The sequence below is a fragment of the Gorilla gorilla genome, chromosome 10 (genome assembly GCF_029281585.2).
Source record: "Gorilla gorilla gorilla isolate KB3781 chromosome 10, NHGRI_mGorGor1-v2.1_pri, whole genome shotgun sequence".
NCBI classification, from domain to species: Eukaryota; Metazoa; Chordata; class Mammalia; order Primates; family Hominidae; genus Gorilla; species Gorilla gorilla.
This window is the reverse complement of record NC_073234.2, coordinates 85,168,832-85,187,591: the sequence shown is the minus strand read 5'-3', so window position 1 is coordinate 85,187,591 and position 18,760 is coordinate 85,168,832. Positions and strand designations below refer to the sequence as shown.

Genomic DNA, 18,760 nt, shown 5'->3' with positions numbered 1-18,760 from the left:
CACTTGAGCCCAGGAATTGAAGCCCAGCCCAGGCAACATAGTGAGACCCCATCTCTACAAACACAGCCAGCATGGTGGCACACACCTGTGGTCCCAGCTATTTGGGAGGCTCCCACTTGAGCCTGGGAGGTCAAGGCTGCAATGAGCCATAATCATGCTGCTGTGCTCCAGCCTGGGTGACAGAGCAAGACCATGTCTCAAAGAAAAAAAGAAAGAAAAGAAAAGAAAAGAAAAGAAAAGAAAGAAAGAAAGAAAGAAAGAAAGAAAGAAAGAAAGAAAGAAAAGAAAAGAAAGAAGGAAGGAAAGAAGGAAAGAAGGAAAGAAAGAAAGAAAGAAGGAAGGAAGGAAGGAAGGAAAGAAAGAAAGAAAGAAAGAAAGAAAGAAAGAAAGAAAGAAAGAAGGAAAGAAAGAAAGAAAGAAAGAAAGAAAAGAAAGAAAGAAAGAAAGAAAGAAAAGAAAAGAAAGAAGGAAGGAAAGAAGGAAAGAAGGAAAGAAAGAAAGAAAGAAGGAAGGAAAGAAGGAAAGAAAGAAAGAAAGAAGGAAGGAAGGAAGGAAGGAAGGAAGGAAAGAAAGAAAGAAAGACAGAAATTGACATCTTTCACTTAACTTGTCTTGCAATGTTTATCCTTAGAAGCCAGCCACCATGGTGTGAAGAAACACAAGCTATCCCATAGAGCAGTTCACATGGAGAAGAGCTAAGCCCTGTCAGATAGAGCCCCATTTCAGCTCCAGCTGATGGCCAGCCCAAACTCAACAGTCATCTGAGTGCTTCTTGAAAATGGCCCAGTTAAGCTGCCCCAGTTGATGACTTCTGAACAAAGATGAGTTGTCATAGTCACACGCTGACCCAGTTGCAGATTTGTGACCAAAATAAAGGACTGTTATTATCTTAAGTCATTTTGGGATAGTTTGTCATGCAGCAATAGACCACTGAAACAAAATAAATGTTGACTGATATAAACTGAACTAAATAAAAGACATACCTTAATGCCAAAAACTTTCAAGTAAAACATTTCTATTGGCTTTAGGCCCATCTCGGTTTCAACAAATTTTGGACTTCCCCAAACTTGGATGTGAATGGTTATCTGGAAATGATTCTTCTTTTGGCAAACAAAAGCTTCATCTGCTGGTGAAAAATTAAATCCTTTGTCTGTTACAACTCGATAGCCCACATCAGGTCTATGAAAAGAGAAACCAAGAAACCAGTTTTACAAATGTTTCTATATATTTATTTTCATTAACAATATTAGTTGTATAAACATTTCAAGAAAATGTACTGTGAAAAGTGCCTTTTGCTATATTTAATCAATTGATTTCTTGAATTTTTAATGAGGAAATAAAAATAACATTTCAAAACACAGCTGGCTGTTTCCCAGCTTTTTATTTTCTCACAAAGAAGTACAATCTTTTTTTTTTTTTTTTTTGAGACAGTCTTGCTCTGTCCCCTAAGCTGGAGTGCAGTAGCACCAACTTGGTTCACTGCAACCTCAGCCTCCTGGGTCCAAGCAATTCTCCTGCCTCAACCTCCTGAGTAAGCTGGGACTACAGGTGCACACCACCACGCCCGGCTAATTTTTGTATTTTTAGTAGAGACAGGGTTTCGCCATGTTGGCCAGGCTGGGTTTCAAACTCCTGACCTCAAGTGATCCCAACCACCTCAGCATCCCAAAGTGCTAGGATTACAGGTGTGAGCTACCGCACCCGGCCAGAAGTACAATTCTTGCCAAATGGAAGCATTATTTTTTTCAGATTGCCTTTCCCCTTTGTGCTTTTTAGACTTTTAATTTGACTCCACAACACGATAGAAAGATGTAGGCTAGATGTTGAGAAGTCAACACATTACTTAGACTTGTGAAATATCTGGGGTAGAATTAATCTCTTTTCTCCTTTAGGAAAAAAAAAGTCTCAAAATTTCACCAGCAACACCATATTTAAAAAGTCACTTGGATGAAAGAATATTCAGCCTATTGTTGATCGCATGAAAAAGCAGACTTAGCAGAATTACCAGAAATTCTCTTAAATCAACCAGAGCCAGTTATACAATCGATTGGAAATCTGTTTTCACTAGAGTATGGTCATTTCCTTTTTATTCTCCCAATTTGGTAATAGCACTGAAAACCTACAATGGTGGTTACTTCTGCAGAAAGAAATGGGATAATGGCAGGGTGGCTAATCAAATTTTTGCTTTATTGGTTTTATCATTGCTATTTCTAATAGCAATGCTTTGTGTATATAAATTGAGCATCCCAAATCTGAAAATCCCAAATCTGAAGTGCTCCAAGATCCTAAACTTGTTTTTTTTTTTTTTTGAGACAGAGTCTCGCTCTGTCGCCCAGGTGGAGTGCAGTGGCGTGATCTCAGCTCACTGTGACCTCCGCCTCCCGGGTTCAAGCAATTCTCCCTGTCTCTGCCTCCTGAGTAGCTGGGATTACAGGCTCCAGCTACCATGCCCAACCAATTTTTGTATTTTTTTAGTAAAGATGGGGTTTCGCCATGTTGGCCAGACTGGTCTTGAACTCCTGACCTCAGGTGATCCGCGGCCTCGGCCTCCCAGAGTGCTGGGATTACAGGCGCGAGCCACTGCGCCCAGCCGATCCAACATTTTTGAACACCAACATGATGCTCAAAAGAAATGCTCACTGGAGCATTTCAGATTTCAGATTTTTGGATTAGGGTAAGTATAATACAATCTTCCAAAATCCAAAAAAGTTCCCAAATCAGAAATACTTCTGATCTCAAACATTTCAGATAAGGAATACTCAAACTGTAATAGGCTTAATAAAACAATTCTAAAATGTTAATAAAAAGAAAACATATTAAATGCATAACATTATCAAATAGAGAACATAAAAGTTGAAAACTTCTTTGATGAATTTTTCCCATGCATGATGAAAATATGCGGCAGGATTTTTAATTCATCAAGCTTCCTAAATGTGGGTTTCTTCTCAAGAAAGAAGCTCTCCGCAAGCAGAGGAGGGCATTACTCACTGCTCTACTACTGTACAGATCTATGCATCCTGGGATCTCAATTTGGATGGCTGCTATTATAATGAATAACACAGAGTTTCTAAATTTTCCTCTAATTCCAGAAACAGAAAAAATTAATGGGTCTCTTGGGAGAAGAGTGTTCATGTTCTTTGCACCTTCCCAATGGATCAAGTTACTGAGTCATTGACTACCCTTAAGAAGCCAATCAGTCAAAGGCTCCACAATCACAGTGCCTGCCAGCAGCAAAAAAAAATCCACTGAATGAAGAATTTGATAAAGACTACACATCTTATGCCATCTGGAAACTGCTTATTGACTCGAGTTTCTAGAATTAATCTGCTAATTTGTTCATCTAAAGGCTAGATGGATAGAATTATATAGATTTTACTACAGAGGGTAATAAGAACTGTCTTAGTTGAGAATAAAACATTTTTGGTGATGTTTTATGCTTCACTGTCAAAAACTCTGAAGAAAAAAAGTACAGCTAAGATATGAGTGTTAGGCTGAAATTTAGGGCAGCAATAATCAGAAACGGAATCCATCAGTAAGAATTATACTGTTGATGATTATTCTGAACCTTAAACACCAATCTCTGATTATAGAAATCTGCTTACCTAAGAATGGTGATTCTGCTTCTGATATCAAAAGTTAAGTATAAAGTCAATTAAACTGGCTTTTTAAAAGTTCTTTGATAGCATTGAAACATAATTCAGAAAAAAATTGATAACATTTTAATGCCCTAACTGAACTGTTTTTAGGTTACTTAAGAAAATGATATTTTTGTGACAAATTAGACCTAACTATATAAGAAAAGATGGGTGTTTTTCTGTCTCATTGATGTAAGTAGTGAAATTAGGAGGGCCTGAATTCTAAACTGGGTAAATATTGCCTTCCTTTTTTGCTTAGGAAAAGTGAATTATGGCTAAATACTCAACATAAATCTGCCTCATTACTTTTGAGTTGATACCATCTGTGTTCTCCTTTGTTTCCATATACTCTGTGTTCTCCATATTTTTCTAGATTATTGGAGCCAAGATAGGCTGTTCAAACAAACTTAAAAATGTTTTCAAATAAGAAGAGGGATAACACTTACCTTGAAAACTTGATCAACTTGATGCATAGAGCCTGGGAAGCAGTTAAGTTTTAATTAAAGCATTGAGCCTGCGTGTGACAGTTTCATACCTCGGTGCTCATATTTCTTACAAAACATGGAATGTTCCCCAAAAGATAATCTAAGGAAGGCCAAGCCTCAAAGCCAAAACCCATGGACCCCTCATTTCTTTTTCTAATTGCACACAGTAGAAAAGACACAAAGTCATGACATTTCAATGATACAATGAGCAATGAGCTTCCTTTAGCTTATTAAACACACCAACTCCCAAAGTCTGTTTAACTCCCTAGATTTTCTTTTAAGGAAAATATTTCTTCCCTCTAGTACATCCACCATGAAAGTCCTAGTGATAAGCTTTACAGTATTTGAATTTGGAAAATTTTAAAATTTGAATTTGGAAAATTTTAACTTAAGTTATAGCCCAATGAAAATTCTAGAAGGCTTAAATAGGTAAATTACATGCTAAGAAATAAAGAAGTCTAAAGGATGTTTAAGAGTAATAATATAGGATTGCACATTTATTTCTTGAAACTATCTTATGTCATAAAAATTGGGTGAAGCTTTTCCACTTTTTTAGGATGTTTTGTATGATTTGACTTCAGACTCCTTAACATAAAGAAACCATCTACCACGATTGCTGCAGGATATATTGTCAGTGCACTTGGTAATATTCATTCACAGCATATATGTGGGGGGTGGTCATTGGCTCACAATTTAATGTGGCCCCCAGAAAAGTATTTTATGGCATTATAAGTTAACTGCAGGATTAAGTGTTAGTGATTTGGGGAATGTCTATATTCCAGTTTTTAGTTTAAACTGGGCATGTGATCCCAGAAAGATTCCTTCTTTCTCCATCATTTAGTGGTTAAATTATAATCAGGTGGAACTATAAGTATGGCTTTCTGAAGGCCAGAAACCCATATTCCAACTATTTATTTGTTAGGATGCAAAAAATGAGGAGTAAGACAGACACTTTCTCACTGATTTGCCCCACTTGACCAGAGGTGACATCAAAGCTCCACTGCTTGAACTCAGTACTGAGATTTGGCAGTCTTTCTCCCCTCACTCTCCAGCCCACTCAAGCCACTTACAGTTTTTCATAATGACTGTTTAATAAGCTGTGCCAAGGAACACTATGGCATGGTTGCCACTTCAGAGCAGGAGAGCACTGGTCTGTAGGCATTCCGTTCTGTCCCTCACTGTCAGGGTCCTGGACTTCACTGCTGCGACTCCTACTTGTCACTGCAAAGAAACAGGTGCGTCAGAGCCTTCCTTCCAGGCTGTTTTTCCTAAACTCACAGCTAGTAGCATGAAGCTGATGAGTGGGCCATGTGTAAGGCAGAGTGACTAGAGAAGTGTCATGTGCTGGGGGTAGGAAGTGTGCTGCTGACCTCATTTTCTCATCTGTAAAAGGAGCAGCCTGGGGTCAGCGTTGTCAAAGGGTGGGGGGTAAACACCTGTTGGAAACTTTGTCCCTAATATCTATCTACCCTACATCCTGCATAGCTTCTCCTCACTTTCAGTCTGTGTGGTTGCAGTGAAGTTCATTCCCAGAGCCGGGAGGATAGGTGACCCAGCTCAATCAATCAAAGTACAGCATTCAGTCCTTGCATCAGTAATCGCATCAGTGGTGGACATGTGGCCTATCCCAATTCAAGCAGAGTGGATCTCAGCACTTCAGGGATGCTCACTCTTCTCCATGAGGTTTGAACCTGCAAGATACATCGCCAACAGCTGCTGGCACCATTTTCGGACATGAGGGAAAAGCCCATCTGGGAATGATGCCAGCACAGCAGAAGGCAGAGTTAAAAACGAAGGGCACCAGTCCTCATGGTGTCATCTGAGTTCTGGGACCCAATTCTAAACCCTCGCGTTAACAGGAGCCAATAGTTCCCCTAATTTTGTTTTTTGCCTGTTTTGTTATTGTTGTTTTATTTTGCTTTTTTTGCACAAGGCAGTTTGAGGGTTTGCTTTTTTTTGAATTTTGGTTTGTTTTTGTTCATTGCAACCAATACATTTTAATTTTGGCAGGTCTTTTGTGGCTCCAAGATTCTGTGGTCCAATTAGCTTTTTGAACTTAGACCAGTTATTTATTCACTTGGAGTCTTACTTCCCTCAACTGCAAAATAGAAATTAAAAACATGTATCCTGCCATCTTTATACATTACAGTATTATACAAGCAGAGAGAATGACATAATGGAAGTGAAAGCACTTTCAGAAGCTAGAACCAAGATAAAGTAACAGAGAAAATCTTGTTAGCGTGCAATATCAACTGTAGAAAACTGCCACTTTTCTATGTCAAAAATGGTCAAATAACAGCAATTTCACATGTGCAACCTCCTATTTTGCATAATCCTTGCAACTTGTCTTAATTTGAGTATGCCTCCTAAACCATATGGATTCAACCTCAGATAATTTTTATGTAAAATGGTATTGGTATGGTTGCTGTTCCCTTTTCTTTTAACTCCTCTACCATCACTCATGCCTGGCATCAGGAGGGAATGGGAAATAGTGGGTGTTTGTGAGACCAGGTGCGGCTCTCAGTAACAATGTACAAATAGGACATTAGCTCCTATTGAATGTATCCACCTAGCCCACAGCTTGGAGAATGCAGGAGAAAGGAGCTGGGTTGTTTTTTAATCTTCAAACTTTTCCTTTCTTTATACTTCCATTGAGGACTTCCTAAAGTAAATAAATAGAGCTGCTTCAAGTTGCTTTTCATACCAAATGTCAAAAAAAAAAAAGTATTTCTCTTGGGGTATTGCTATTAAATGTCACTTAAGAAAAATATGCATTTTTTGTTTTTATAAAACGCCCATTTTAGAAAGATTTCTCAAAACTCTGAAAAACTTTTTTTCCCAGCTACAAATACAGGAAGTGGACAATGTAAGGAGCTCTTCATGCTCTCACTCCTCCAAAAGCTAAGTGGTCTAAAATATTTTTTTTAAAAAAAAGGAAGGAAACCCTTCTATGGTTATCCTGCTTACACCAAATTGAGAGAAAGAGAGAACATAATTCTTCCTTTTTTTTCTTCCTCTCTCCTACAATGAAGAAAGGGTCAAGAGCTTGGAGTTTTGAATCAAGACAGATCTGGGTTTGAATCACAACTCTACACGTAAGGGCCAAGCAATCTTACAAAAATGATTTAAGCTCTCTGAGCTTCAGTTTTTTCATCTGCAAAATGGGAGTAATCATGTTACCTCCAAGAGTTGTTGAAGGGTTTCAATGAGGCCATGACTGTAAAACGCAGAGCACAGTGTCTACCACTGGTAAGAGTTTAAATAATGGTTGGTGCCTTCAGCTATTACTAATGGCACTGTCATTATCACTGTACTTGTTTCAACTTAGGTGGCTCAGTATTTCCTAAGAAGCCTTGGGAAATACTCCTGTTGCTGGCCTCCATGGTAGCTCTATCGAATGTGAAATAACTAGCCCATGTTCCTGACTGAATACTGGCTAAATCATGCCCTTTCCCACTCAAGCGTGGCAGCAAGGTCAATGTTCTCAGGCATGCAGCCAAAAGCCAGCTCCACTTCTCCAGACACTGACAGGGAGGGTGGACAGGGGCAGGGAGGATTGTCCTCAAAGACAACAGCATTTCCTGCCCTTTGTCATCACAACAGTAAGGGTATCAGAGCTGCTGCTCCAATAGGGGTGACACAGTTGTGGCTTCCCTGGGAGACAGCTATAAGCTGGGAAAAGCCTAGGGATCAGAACCTGGAATTACAGGCCCACACTGAAACCCAAGGTACACACCTGAGCCTAGTGCTAGAACTTATTCATATTAATACTACTAACAATGTCTCCTACTTTGAGTGCTTTCTGCACCACAGGTGCTGTCCCAGACACATTACATAGTATTCCATCAGCTCCTTAAATGATCTCTCAGGTAAGAATCCTTTTGTTCCATAAACTTTCTTTTTTGAAGGACACTGTACATCAAGAAGAGTACACAGATCATGAGTACACAATTTTATACTTTACAAAATGATCTAGTGGTATAGGATGCTTTGAGCCCTGCAGGAGACACCTACATGCCCCCTGTCAATAATTAGTCTCTCCTCCCCAAGACAGACCACTATCCTACAATCTAACACCATAGCAGAGTTTATATGGAATACTATGGAAATGGAATACTATGATGTAATATATACTCTTGTATGCTGGGCTGGCCTCTTTTTTTTTCTTTTTTAGACAGGGTCTTGCTCCATCACACAGGCTGGAGTGCAATGGCACAATCATAGCTCACTGTAGCTTCAACTTCCTGGGCTGAAGCTTTCCTCCCACCTCAGCCTCCTGTGTAGTTGGGACCACAGGCATGTGCCACCACATCGGCTAATTTTGTTTTTTTTTTTTACTTTTTGTAGAGACAGGATCTTACTTTGTTGCCCAGGCTGGTCTCATACTTCTGGGCTCAAGCGATCCACCCACCTCAGCCTCCCAAAGTGCTGAGATTACAGGCATGAGCCACCATCCCTGGCCTCACCAGCCTCTTTTGCCCAACAGTATGTTTATGGGATTCATTCATTAGTGTTGCAAATGGCAGTGCTTTGCTCATTCTCATTGCCATATTGTACTCCATTGTATAAATATACCACAATTTATCTTGCCGTTGATGGCCATTTGGTATCTTTTTGGTTTGTGATTGTTATAAGTAATGCTGCTCTGGACATTCTTATGAATGTCTTTTGGTGGGCATATGTACACATTCCTGCTAGTTATACTTCTAGGGATGGAATCTATGGGTTGCAGGACATGCTTTAGTAGATACTGCCAAAAGGATTTCTAAAGTGGTTATGAGGTAAGGATTCTTAATCTCATTTAACAAATGTGGAAACTGACTTTCAAAGACCTGAAATAACTTGCCCAGTGTCACAGCTGTTAAGTGGAAGAGGTGAGATTCAAATCTTCCTCTTCGCTTCATGCTAGATTGAGGATCCCTTGAGAAAATCTAACAGAAGTGAGAACGTAAAAGCAGCAAACTGCCTAAGTCCAGACCTTTTGGAGAAAACTGATAGCTTGCATTTGAATGCCTTTCAAAATATGTTTGCATAACTTACTTTAAAAAGTCTGAGAGATGGGTAAAGTCAAAATTATTATTCTCATTTCATAATCAAGAAAAATAAGGCTCTGGGAATCCCAGATTCCTGGAGAGACGAGATAGGTACATTTTCTGATGCTACAGTGTGAATTCAGCCAGTGCACCTCTTACTGTGGGCCACCGGCCATGACTCTAGGGCTGGAAAACACTTTTGTATTTGAGGTTCAAAATAAGAGAAGATTGAAGCCTTCCAGGGAGGCCATGAACCCTTTTTTTATTTGGGGTTCAGACGAAGTAGGGCCAGGAACCAGCTGGTAGAAGCCTGCCTACCAGCACTTCCTCTCTAAGCAAAATTTTACATTTGCCCACAACAACCCAGTAACTCTACATTTTCAGCCCTATAAATAAGGATCTTGGAACCCTTGGCCAAAGTGTACTACTTGGGAGGAGGTCACTAGAAAAGTGTTATTGATTGATTCAGGCCATCTCTGATCAAAAATTGGTGATCCTTCTGCCTGTAAGACTGGCATAACCTCCTCCTTCCTCTAGCAATGTGCTGTTTCCCCAGGACCTTTGTAGAAATGTTGGCCCCTGCAACACCAAATAGGAATTATTGACTAGAAAACTTTTGCTAAAAATACAAACTGTAATAAGAATGTGGCATTCGGATTAACTAAATGCTTTGTTTTGTGTCTTTTTTCTTTCTTTCTTTCTTTTTTCTTTTTTTGGCCTTGGGAACCTGCTCATTTTCATTCTGGAACTGTTGTCTGGAATCAGTTATCTTTAGTCAGCTTTTCAGTGACCTGTGAATAGGACTTAAACAAGGGATATAGGATTTCCTATCTGCTGGAAATCCTAGTAATTTCCATCACTCTTCCATGGTTGTTCTCTGAAGATGGTGATGAATCAATGACCTTTCTGGGACAGGCAGCAGAAAACCATCGCAGGATGGAGCTTAACTCTGGGATGGCCAGGACAATTTGAGCAGCAATCTGGTTTGATGAGGGAATTCTTGGAAGGTTTGAGTGACTTGTCCTGTATCCCTTAGTGAGCTAGTGCATCTGCAGGAGAATGAACAGATGGTTCCCCCGTCTGGCTAGGAATTTACTCAGCCTTTTATGTCTGAGAATCATAAAAAAAGCTACAGGCTAGATGTGGGGATCCCTGAAGAAATTAGGGTAGCATTGCATAGGAAAGTGGATGGAAAGCTCTAACTTATCCACAAATGGGGCTTTAATTAGCATTTTGTGTTTCTAAGGTTGGAAAAAAAATGGTGAACAACTGCTGACTATGTTGGATGCATATACAAAGAAAGGAGGCAGTTTGAGGTTTAGTTGATATGAGGGATAGATGCCCAGTGCAATTCTGAGACCACACTCCCAGGAGATGGGTGGGACTTGACTGACAGGGTGAAGTCATCATCCACAGAAGGCCTCCACAGCCCACGCTGGAGCTGACGCCAGAGGTCCCTCAGAGAATCAGCTCTTACCATGGGGCTGTCAAAGGAAAAGGCAGCAGCCCCAGCAAGAGAGACTGTGTTTTTTCCCACTCAGGTGAAGCCATGCACATCTCCTTTCTGGACAGTGTAAACCTCTAGAATCTGGGGACAGTGGTGGGATGGGGGAACCCAAGAAGGAAGTCTTCAACCTCTTGCTAAGCTGACAAACTGGGATAGAAGAAATGGGACTTGGTACGCTGAATTTGTTCACACTGCCCACATATGAGTGTTTACAGTTGCTAATAGAACTGGGTTGAGGCCAGACATGGTGGCCCATGCCTGCAATCCAAAGACTTTGGGAGGCTGAGGTGGGAGAATCACTTGAAGCCAGGAATTCAAGACCAGCCTGGGCAACTTAGTGAAACCCATCTTTACAAAACAAATAAGCAAACAAACAAACAGAAACTGGCCTAGAGTGTTATCCTTTTCCCCTAGTATGTGCCATAGCATTTACTCTGAAAATTTTGAAGTTCAAGTCCTTAGACTTCAAAAGGCTACTTTGTTAATCAGGTCTCTTGGCTCAAAACATGATGTGTTACACGTTATATAAGACAAAAAAAAAAAAACAAAAAAACAGGAAGGCTGACCGCTTGGACATTAGATGACTCGGATGAAAGACTTCTAAAATGATTTCAAATTTCAAACATCCACTGGGAACTTGCCAATTTGAAGTGAGTTTGAGGAAAAGTTCAACTTTCCACCTCCCTGTTCTAGTGGAAAAACCCGGTAAGTCTTGCTTCTCAGAGTGCCTTCCATGAGCCAGTAGCATCGCCATCACCTGGGAGCTTGTTAGAAATGCAGACCTCAGACCGTAGAGACTGTATCAGAGTCTGCATTTTACCAAGATTCTCATGCTATTTCTTGCACATTAAGGTTGAGAAGGATTGCAGCAATGCAATGGGCACACCAGCAGGCTCTTGAAGGCACTGCCATATTGCACAGCTTCCACAGGCCTGGAGCCTGGATCCTCTGAGACACATTGTCCCTGAAATTGAAAGACTGGCACTTCACCCACACCTGAGACAGAAAACATCATCTCTTCCTGGGAGGACCTGTGTGACCCCGCCTGCATGAAAGGTACATCAAGAGGGAAGAACCAAACTACCAGAGCTTATCATTGCTCTTCTGCGAGAGGGAAACTTTTGTAGGGCTGCTCAAAGGCTGGTAAAAAGCCTTGATTTAATGCCCAAGGCTTTGATGGCATTGCCCTTGTTCCCACCCAGGTTTGCTCACTCGGTCTGCAGTGGCAGGCCCACACTCGGCATTCCCCGGAGTCCTCCAGTGCCTGCGTGCACTTTCTCTTCTTAGTTGGAGGCAATGAGGCTCTAAAATCAAGACACCAAAACGAAGGTTAGGATTCTTCCTTGTGTTCCATGTTATGTTAAATAAAATTTAATCTCCCAAGCTCTCTGCTTTCCTAAGTCTAATTCCAATTAGTTAAGGTTCCTTGAGCCCTACTAGGCTGAAACTGTTTCCCTTGATCAAGTGGATCTGAGATTCACCAACCTGAAAGATAAGCTGACAATGTTTATAATGGCAGAGGACTCATTGAGACAGGGAAGATAACAGACTTAAAATATAGGTATACATTTTACACCCGACAACTTTTTTCATGTGGAGTTTTACCACAATTTTTGATGGCCTTTACTCTTTCTGGCACCCTCTAGATCCAGAAGAGGAAATAAAAGAAAGAAAAGGGGAGAAGACAGAAGAAAAGAAAATTAGTTAATGCTTAATTAGCAGATATTTCTCGGAGAGCTCATTCACAATCCCTTTGGGTAGTCTAGCTGAGGCTGCATAAGCTTACGGTGTTTCCTCCATCATCCAGAACCTCATTGTATATTTCTGTCATTTTAGCTTTTGGTTGAATGAGGACCTTGGATTTGGAGGGTTTTTGATTAAAAGATTGTCTAAGCCAAGAACACTGGGACCTCGCGACGTCCTATACGCGTCTCAACACTGCCATCTCCTGGACAGGCCTCCACTGTGCATTCTCTCTAGGTCCCTGCCAGAGGCAGGCTGCTCCGAGGCTTTCCGCAAAGGTCTTTGATAACTAAATATCTTTTTCTTTACCCAGGGCTGTGACACAGAGGCTGCTGATGGTAAGAACAACCTATCCCCAGATGGGAGGACACGGATTGGTCCAGGGGGGTGGCAAGATGACTGGCGTTTGAGTGGCAGCTGTGAAAGCCTCCGTGGATTTGGCTGGAGTCGCCCATTCCAGAGGTGCTCTGCAGCGGGTGCATGGGGGGCATCGCAGGAGCAGCTGTGGAGTGGAGAAAAGGAGCTGGAGTCCTCCCAGCTGTGGGCCTCAGGGTTCGGTAGCATGCACCTGGGGAGAGACACAAGCAAGAAGTGCCCCTTTCTCACGGCCCAGAGTCGAGGAGGAAGAGCAACAGTGCCAGATGTGCTGAAGGTGGATCGCACTCACCTTTGACCTGCGGAGGAGAGCATGAGTCGGATGCAGAATAGGGCGGGGTGTCTGGGAGCTGGCGTTGCCTGAAGATTAGAGACATACATTGCATTTTTGTTTCACTCTAGTCCATTATAGTTTTGTCACAAATGGGAGACAACCCTCAGTGTACAGCCCCCACAGTGATGGTTCCAGGTGCTGGGCATGGGGGGGTGAGGGGTTTGGGAAGTGAGACCCCAGCAGACCAGGCCCAAGGTTGTGTCCTGGTTAAGTGAGTGGGCTTTGGGTCCCAGCTCTTCCACTTCCTAGCTGTGTATCCATGAACAAGTACGTAACCTCTCCAGGCCTCCATTTCCTCATCTACAAAATGGAAATAATCATTACATCTACCTCACAGCATTGTTGTGAGAATTAAATGAGATCATGTATATAAAGCCCATTAACATAATGTCCCAAACATAGTGAGTGCCCAATAAAGTTTAATATTATTGCTTCTTATAAAGGACAAATATTTAAAGTGACAGATATCCCAATGGCACTGATTGAATCTTTACAAATTACATGGATGTATTAAATTATCACATTTACCCCCAAATATATATACATCTATTATGTATCAATAAAATTTTTTAAATAATTACTTCTTAATACTCCTACACCAGAAAAAAAATGGTTGTACATACTGTTTGAGCTAACGAAATGTAAATTGCTGTCCCTACAGCAATGATTTTCCATTTGGGCGCCAGGGGATCCCAAAGCTTTTAAGAGGAGTTCAGGGGTTTTATAACAAGAACACTTTAAATTGCTGGGGAGAAAATAACTTTTTTCTGTTTTATATATTGAAGTGCAAGTAATTTTTTTTTTTTTTTTTTTTTTTTTGAGATGGAGTCTTGCTCTGTTACCCAGGCTGGAGTACAGTGGCACGATTTTGGCTCACTACAACCTCCACCTCCCAGGTTCAAGTGATTATCCTGACTCAGCCTCCCAAGTAGCTGGGATTACAGGCGCCCGCCACCACACCTGGTTAATTTTTGTATTTTTAGTAGAGACAGCGTTTCACCATGTTGGCCAGGCTGGTCTTGAACTCCTGACCTTAGGTGATCTGCCTGTCTCAGCCTCCCAAAGTGTAGGGATTACAGGCGTGAGCCACAGCACCCAGCCAGTAAAATTTTATTTTTAAAAAAATGTGTACTACCACTAAAGAAGTGTGAAAATCTCTGTTTCAAAAGACCTACAAGTTGCTTATAGCTCAGCATCTCTGTGATGCTGCATCATACGTAAGCACCCCAACCTCTACTTGATTCTCTTGCTTGAAGAGGAAGCTTCAAGTTTAGTATGTTTAAAAGTCCAGCATAATACGATGAAAAGCTTGCTTTTATCATTTATCAGAAAAGTTGTTTTCTCCTCAAATTAGTTCTTTATAATTTATTCACTTCCTATTAATAAGGGAAGAGAGAAACACATCTACTCTCCTCCAAAAATCCCACTCAAATAAATGAGAGTCCTTAACTCTGTTTTGCATGTATCCAAGCAGATTTCCCACAAGTAAGAAATTGGAATAATGTTCCCAAGAAAAATGGAATGTACTGGAGGAAAACGTAGTATTTTCAAGTTACCAAGGAAATAGCCATCCCCTCCTTCATCACTCTACCAAGAAATTCATCCTTTGAGAACAATGGTTTGCACACAGAACTTTTTAAACACGAACAAACAATAAAGACCAGACATTTTGAGAAAGCCTTTAACATTAAAGACAGAGAACAAAACCAGATAAATAGGGAATGCTAAAGAATCACAAAGAGCTCCTTTCGGTTTTTTTTCCCCCTTCTTATGTGATGATTAAACTACTACCAGATCTGACCCTCCCACAGAGAAACAGTACCAATGCTGGAAATACTTTAAAAACAAAAACAAAACAAAACAAAAAACACCACCTACCCAAAGACACTGGAAACTAGACAAAAGCAAGGAGATTGTGGCGGGCACTGAAACTTGGAGAAGGTACTGCCATACAGTGAGTTTCTTGTTTACAGCATTTAGTCTGAGGGCTGGTTGAAGTCAGAGCCACAGGACAGCTAACCTCCAATAGAAATCCACAGCCTTCCTGGCCTGAATAACCAGAAAACAAATTTTGGGGCAAACACAGCTGCTGAAAAGTGAAAGAGGAATCTTGGAAAAGAAAGATAATACCAGGGGACCCCTGGATTCTGTGTGTAACTCTGCCAAATCTAATGCTGACTCCTGATCTATCATATATGGGGCAGACTGCACACAGCCCAACCAAAGACAACAGGACTGAACTGAAATTTGAGTTACTTCCCGATACAAAGTTTACAATTTGAGTCTAAGCAAAGTGATTGACTACTAAAAACAAAAGTATACTCTTCTGAGGGATATAAAAGAATCCAGCCATTCACAATGTCCAGGTACAAAAACTACTCTACAACAGCAATCCCCAACCTTTTTGGCACTAGAGACTGATTTCATGGAAGAGATGGACGTAGTGAGGGCGGGGGATGGTTTCGGGATGAAACTGCTCCATCTCAGATCATCAGGCGTTAGTTAGATTTTCATAAGGCACATGCAATCTAGATCCCCCTCGCATGTGCAGTTCACAACAGGGTCCCCTCTCCTAAGGGAATCTAATGCCGCTGCTGATCTGACAGGAGGCGGAGCCCAGGCGGGAATGCTCTTGCAGCCAGGTTCCTATCAGGCCATGGACCCGTAGCAGTCCGCCGGCAGGGGTTGGAAAAACTGCTCTCTACAAAGAACCAGAAAAATGCGGCCTAGCTTGGAAAGACAGAACAATCTGTGAACACTAACCCAGAAATGATCCAGATACTGGATTAGCGGACAAGGATCTTTAAAGCAGCTACTATAAGAAGCTAAATGGAGCAGACAAGCACATGCTTGTGAAAAAAAATAAATAAAATCTCAGCAAAGAAATCAAAACTACAAATAAAAAAACTAAATAGAAATTCTAAGATTAGAAAAATTCCAGAAATAAAAATTTTAAAAAATTATCAGATGGGCTTAAAACAGAACTCAAAGATACATCAATAGACATCATCCCATCTAAACAACAGAGAGGAAAAAAATGAACTTTAAAAAACAGAGAGAAAAAGAGATTTATGAACCTGCAGAGAGGATGAAACAGAAAAAAAATAAAGATATAACAGCCAAAATCTTCCTAAATTTAGGAAAAGATATAAATGTATATATCTTTATGAAGATATATACTTCACTCTGATGTGGTAGATGTATTTATTTTGCTGAGCTTCTTAAAGATATAAATGTATATATCTTAGATATTTTGTATATCTTAGATATACAAATGTATATCTTAGATATATACATTTATATCTTTAAAGATACATACATTTATATCTTTAAGAAGCTCAGCAAAATAAATACATCTACCACATCACAGTGGAGTAACTGTAAGCCAAAAATAAAGAAAAAGTCTTAAAAGTAGCTAAAGAAAAACTGTACATTATGTGCAGGGTCATAGTGATTCAAATAATCACTGACTAATCAAACTCTCCAGAGGCCAGAAGACAGTACAAAAACATCTTTAAAGTGCTACAGAAAAACAAAATTGGTAAGCCAGAATTTGATATCCAATGAAAATAGTCTTCAAGAATGAAAGCAAAATAAAGATATTTTGAGATAAAAGAAAACTAAGTGAATTTGAGAATAGACATGTACAATAAGAAATGTTAAAGACAGTTATTCAGGCTAAAAGGAAATGGTTCTAGATGGAAATTTGAAACTATGGAAAGGTATGAAGAGAATAAAAATGATATATTATTGAATGTAAATTATTTTTTATCTTAATTTTTAAAAATACATCTGAAGCTGGGCACAGTGGCTCATGCCTATAATCCCAGCACTTTGGGAGGCCAAAGGAGAAGAATTGCATAAGACCAGGAGCTTAAGACTAGCCTGGACAACATGGCAAGACCCTGTTTCTACAAAAAATACTAAAATTAGCAGGGCATGGTGGCATGCACCTGTGCTCCCAGCTACTCAGGAGGCTGAGGCTGAAGGATCGCTTGAGCCCAGGAGAATGAGGCTTGAGTGAGCCATGAGTTGCCACTGCTCCCTAGCCTGAACAACAGGCTGAGACCTTATTTCAAAAATAATAATAAAATAAAATAACAAAATAAAATACATTTGAGTGCTTAAAGCAAAAATTATGATTTTGTGAAGTTTATAATGCACATAGGTATAATACTTAGGACAATTATAGCATAGGGGATGGGAGTCGGAGATCAATGGAACTACATTGTTGATGGTTCTACATTTTATGTAAAGTGGTACAATATTAACTCATTAACTCTAAGTAAACTGTAAAAAGTTAAATAATGCAAAGAAGTAGAACTAAAGTCAACAGATAAAATGAAATTCTAAAATTATTCAAACAATACAAAATAAACCAAGAAAGGAGTTACAGAAGAATAAGAAACAGAAGGGGCCAAAAAAAAAAGAGAGACAATTAAATGTCAGACTTAACTACAGATATAGTCCTCCCTTATCCACGGTTTCACTTTCTAAGGTTTCAGTTACCCACAATCAACCTTGGTCCAAAAATATTAAATGGAAAATTCCAGAAATAAATAATTTGTAAGTTTTAAATTGCACACCATTCTGAGTAGCATGATGAAATCATAAACCATGAATCATCCCTTTTTCCAGTATATCCACACTGTATCCACTACCCACCCATTGTCTTAGTAGCCTAAGACAAAGATGGATTTCCTGCCACGATATCACATTGCTTGTGTTCAAGTAACCTTTATTTTACTTTATAATGGTTCCAAACACAAGACATGTAAAGTTGGCAATTTGTATATGCCCAAGAGAAGCCACAAAGTACTTCCTTTAAGTGAACATTTGAAAATTCTTGACATAGGAAGGAAAGAAAAAAAATTGTGTGCTGAGATTGCTAGAATCTACTGCAAGCTTGTCCAACCCGCCACCCGTGGGCTGCATGCAGCCCAGGATGGATGCAGCCCAACACAAATTTGTAAACTTTTAAAAAACGTTATGAGATTTTTTTCTGATTTTTTTTTGGTTTAGCTCATCATCTATCATTAATCTTCGTGTATTTTACATGTGCAAAGACAATTCTTCTTCTTCCAATGTGGCCCAGGGAAGCCAAAAGATTGGACACCCCGATCTACTGTAAGAATTAATCTTCTATTCATGCAACTGTAAAGAAAGAAAAAGAAATTTGTGCATAGCATATATAGGGTTTGGTACTACCCTCAGTTTCAGGCATCCAGTAGAGGTATTGCAACATATCCTCCATGAATAAGGAGGTCTATTGTGCAATACTAATAATTACATTAGATGTTAAAAGATTAAACACTCCCATTAAAAGGCAGAAATTAGGCCAGGCACAGTAGCTCACCTAATTCCAGTGCTTTGGGACGCTGAGGCAGGAGGATTGCTTGAGGTTAGGAATTCAAGACCAGCTTCAGCAACATAGTGAGACCCTGTCTCTAAAAACAAAATGTAAAGGCCAGGCGCGGTGGCTCACACCCGTAATCCCAGCACTTTGGGAGGCCGAGGCGGGTGGATCACAAGGTCAGGAGCCTAAGACCAACCTGGCCAACATGGTGAAACCCCATCTCTACTAAAAATACAAAAATTAGCCAGGCATGGTGGCGCACACCTGTAATCCCAGCTACTCACGAGGCTGA

The 18,760-nt window shown here is 40.2% G+C and overlaps 1 protein-coding gene across 4 annotated transcripts in view; it reads right to left on the bottom strand.

Annotated features, from left to right (window-relative positions):
- The window catches only part of MYRFL (myelin regulatory factor like), a 103,963-nt gene that overhangs the window by 67,483 nt on the left and 17,720 nt on the right, over positions 1-18,760 (bottom strand). Inside the window, exons 1-6 of one of the 4 annotated variants that reach the window (XM_055357035.2) lie at positions 14,991-15,069; positions 13,071-13,138; positions 12,713-12,971; positions 11,873-11,964; positions 5,191-5,341; positions 984-1,179 (exon numbers count right to left, since the gene is read on the bottom strand). In XM_055357035.2, the coding sequence (XP_055213010.1) occupies positions 984-1,179; positions 5,191-5,341; positions 11,873-11,964; positions 12,713-12,894 (621 nt within the window). In that variant the 5' untranslated portion in view covers positions 12,895-12,971; positions 13,071-13,138; positions 14,991-15,069. Of the gene's footprint in view, positions 1-983; positions 1,180-5,190; positions 5,342-11,872; positions 11,965-12,712; positions 13,926-14,990; positions 15,070-18,760 lie in introns of those variants that run through there. The other 3 variants (XM_031000847.3, XM_055357034.2, XM_055357036.2) reach the window with 3 other exon arrangements.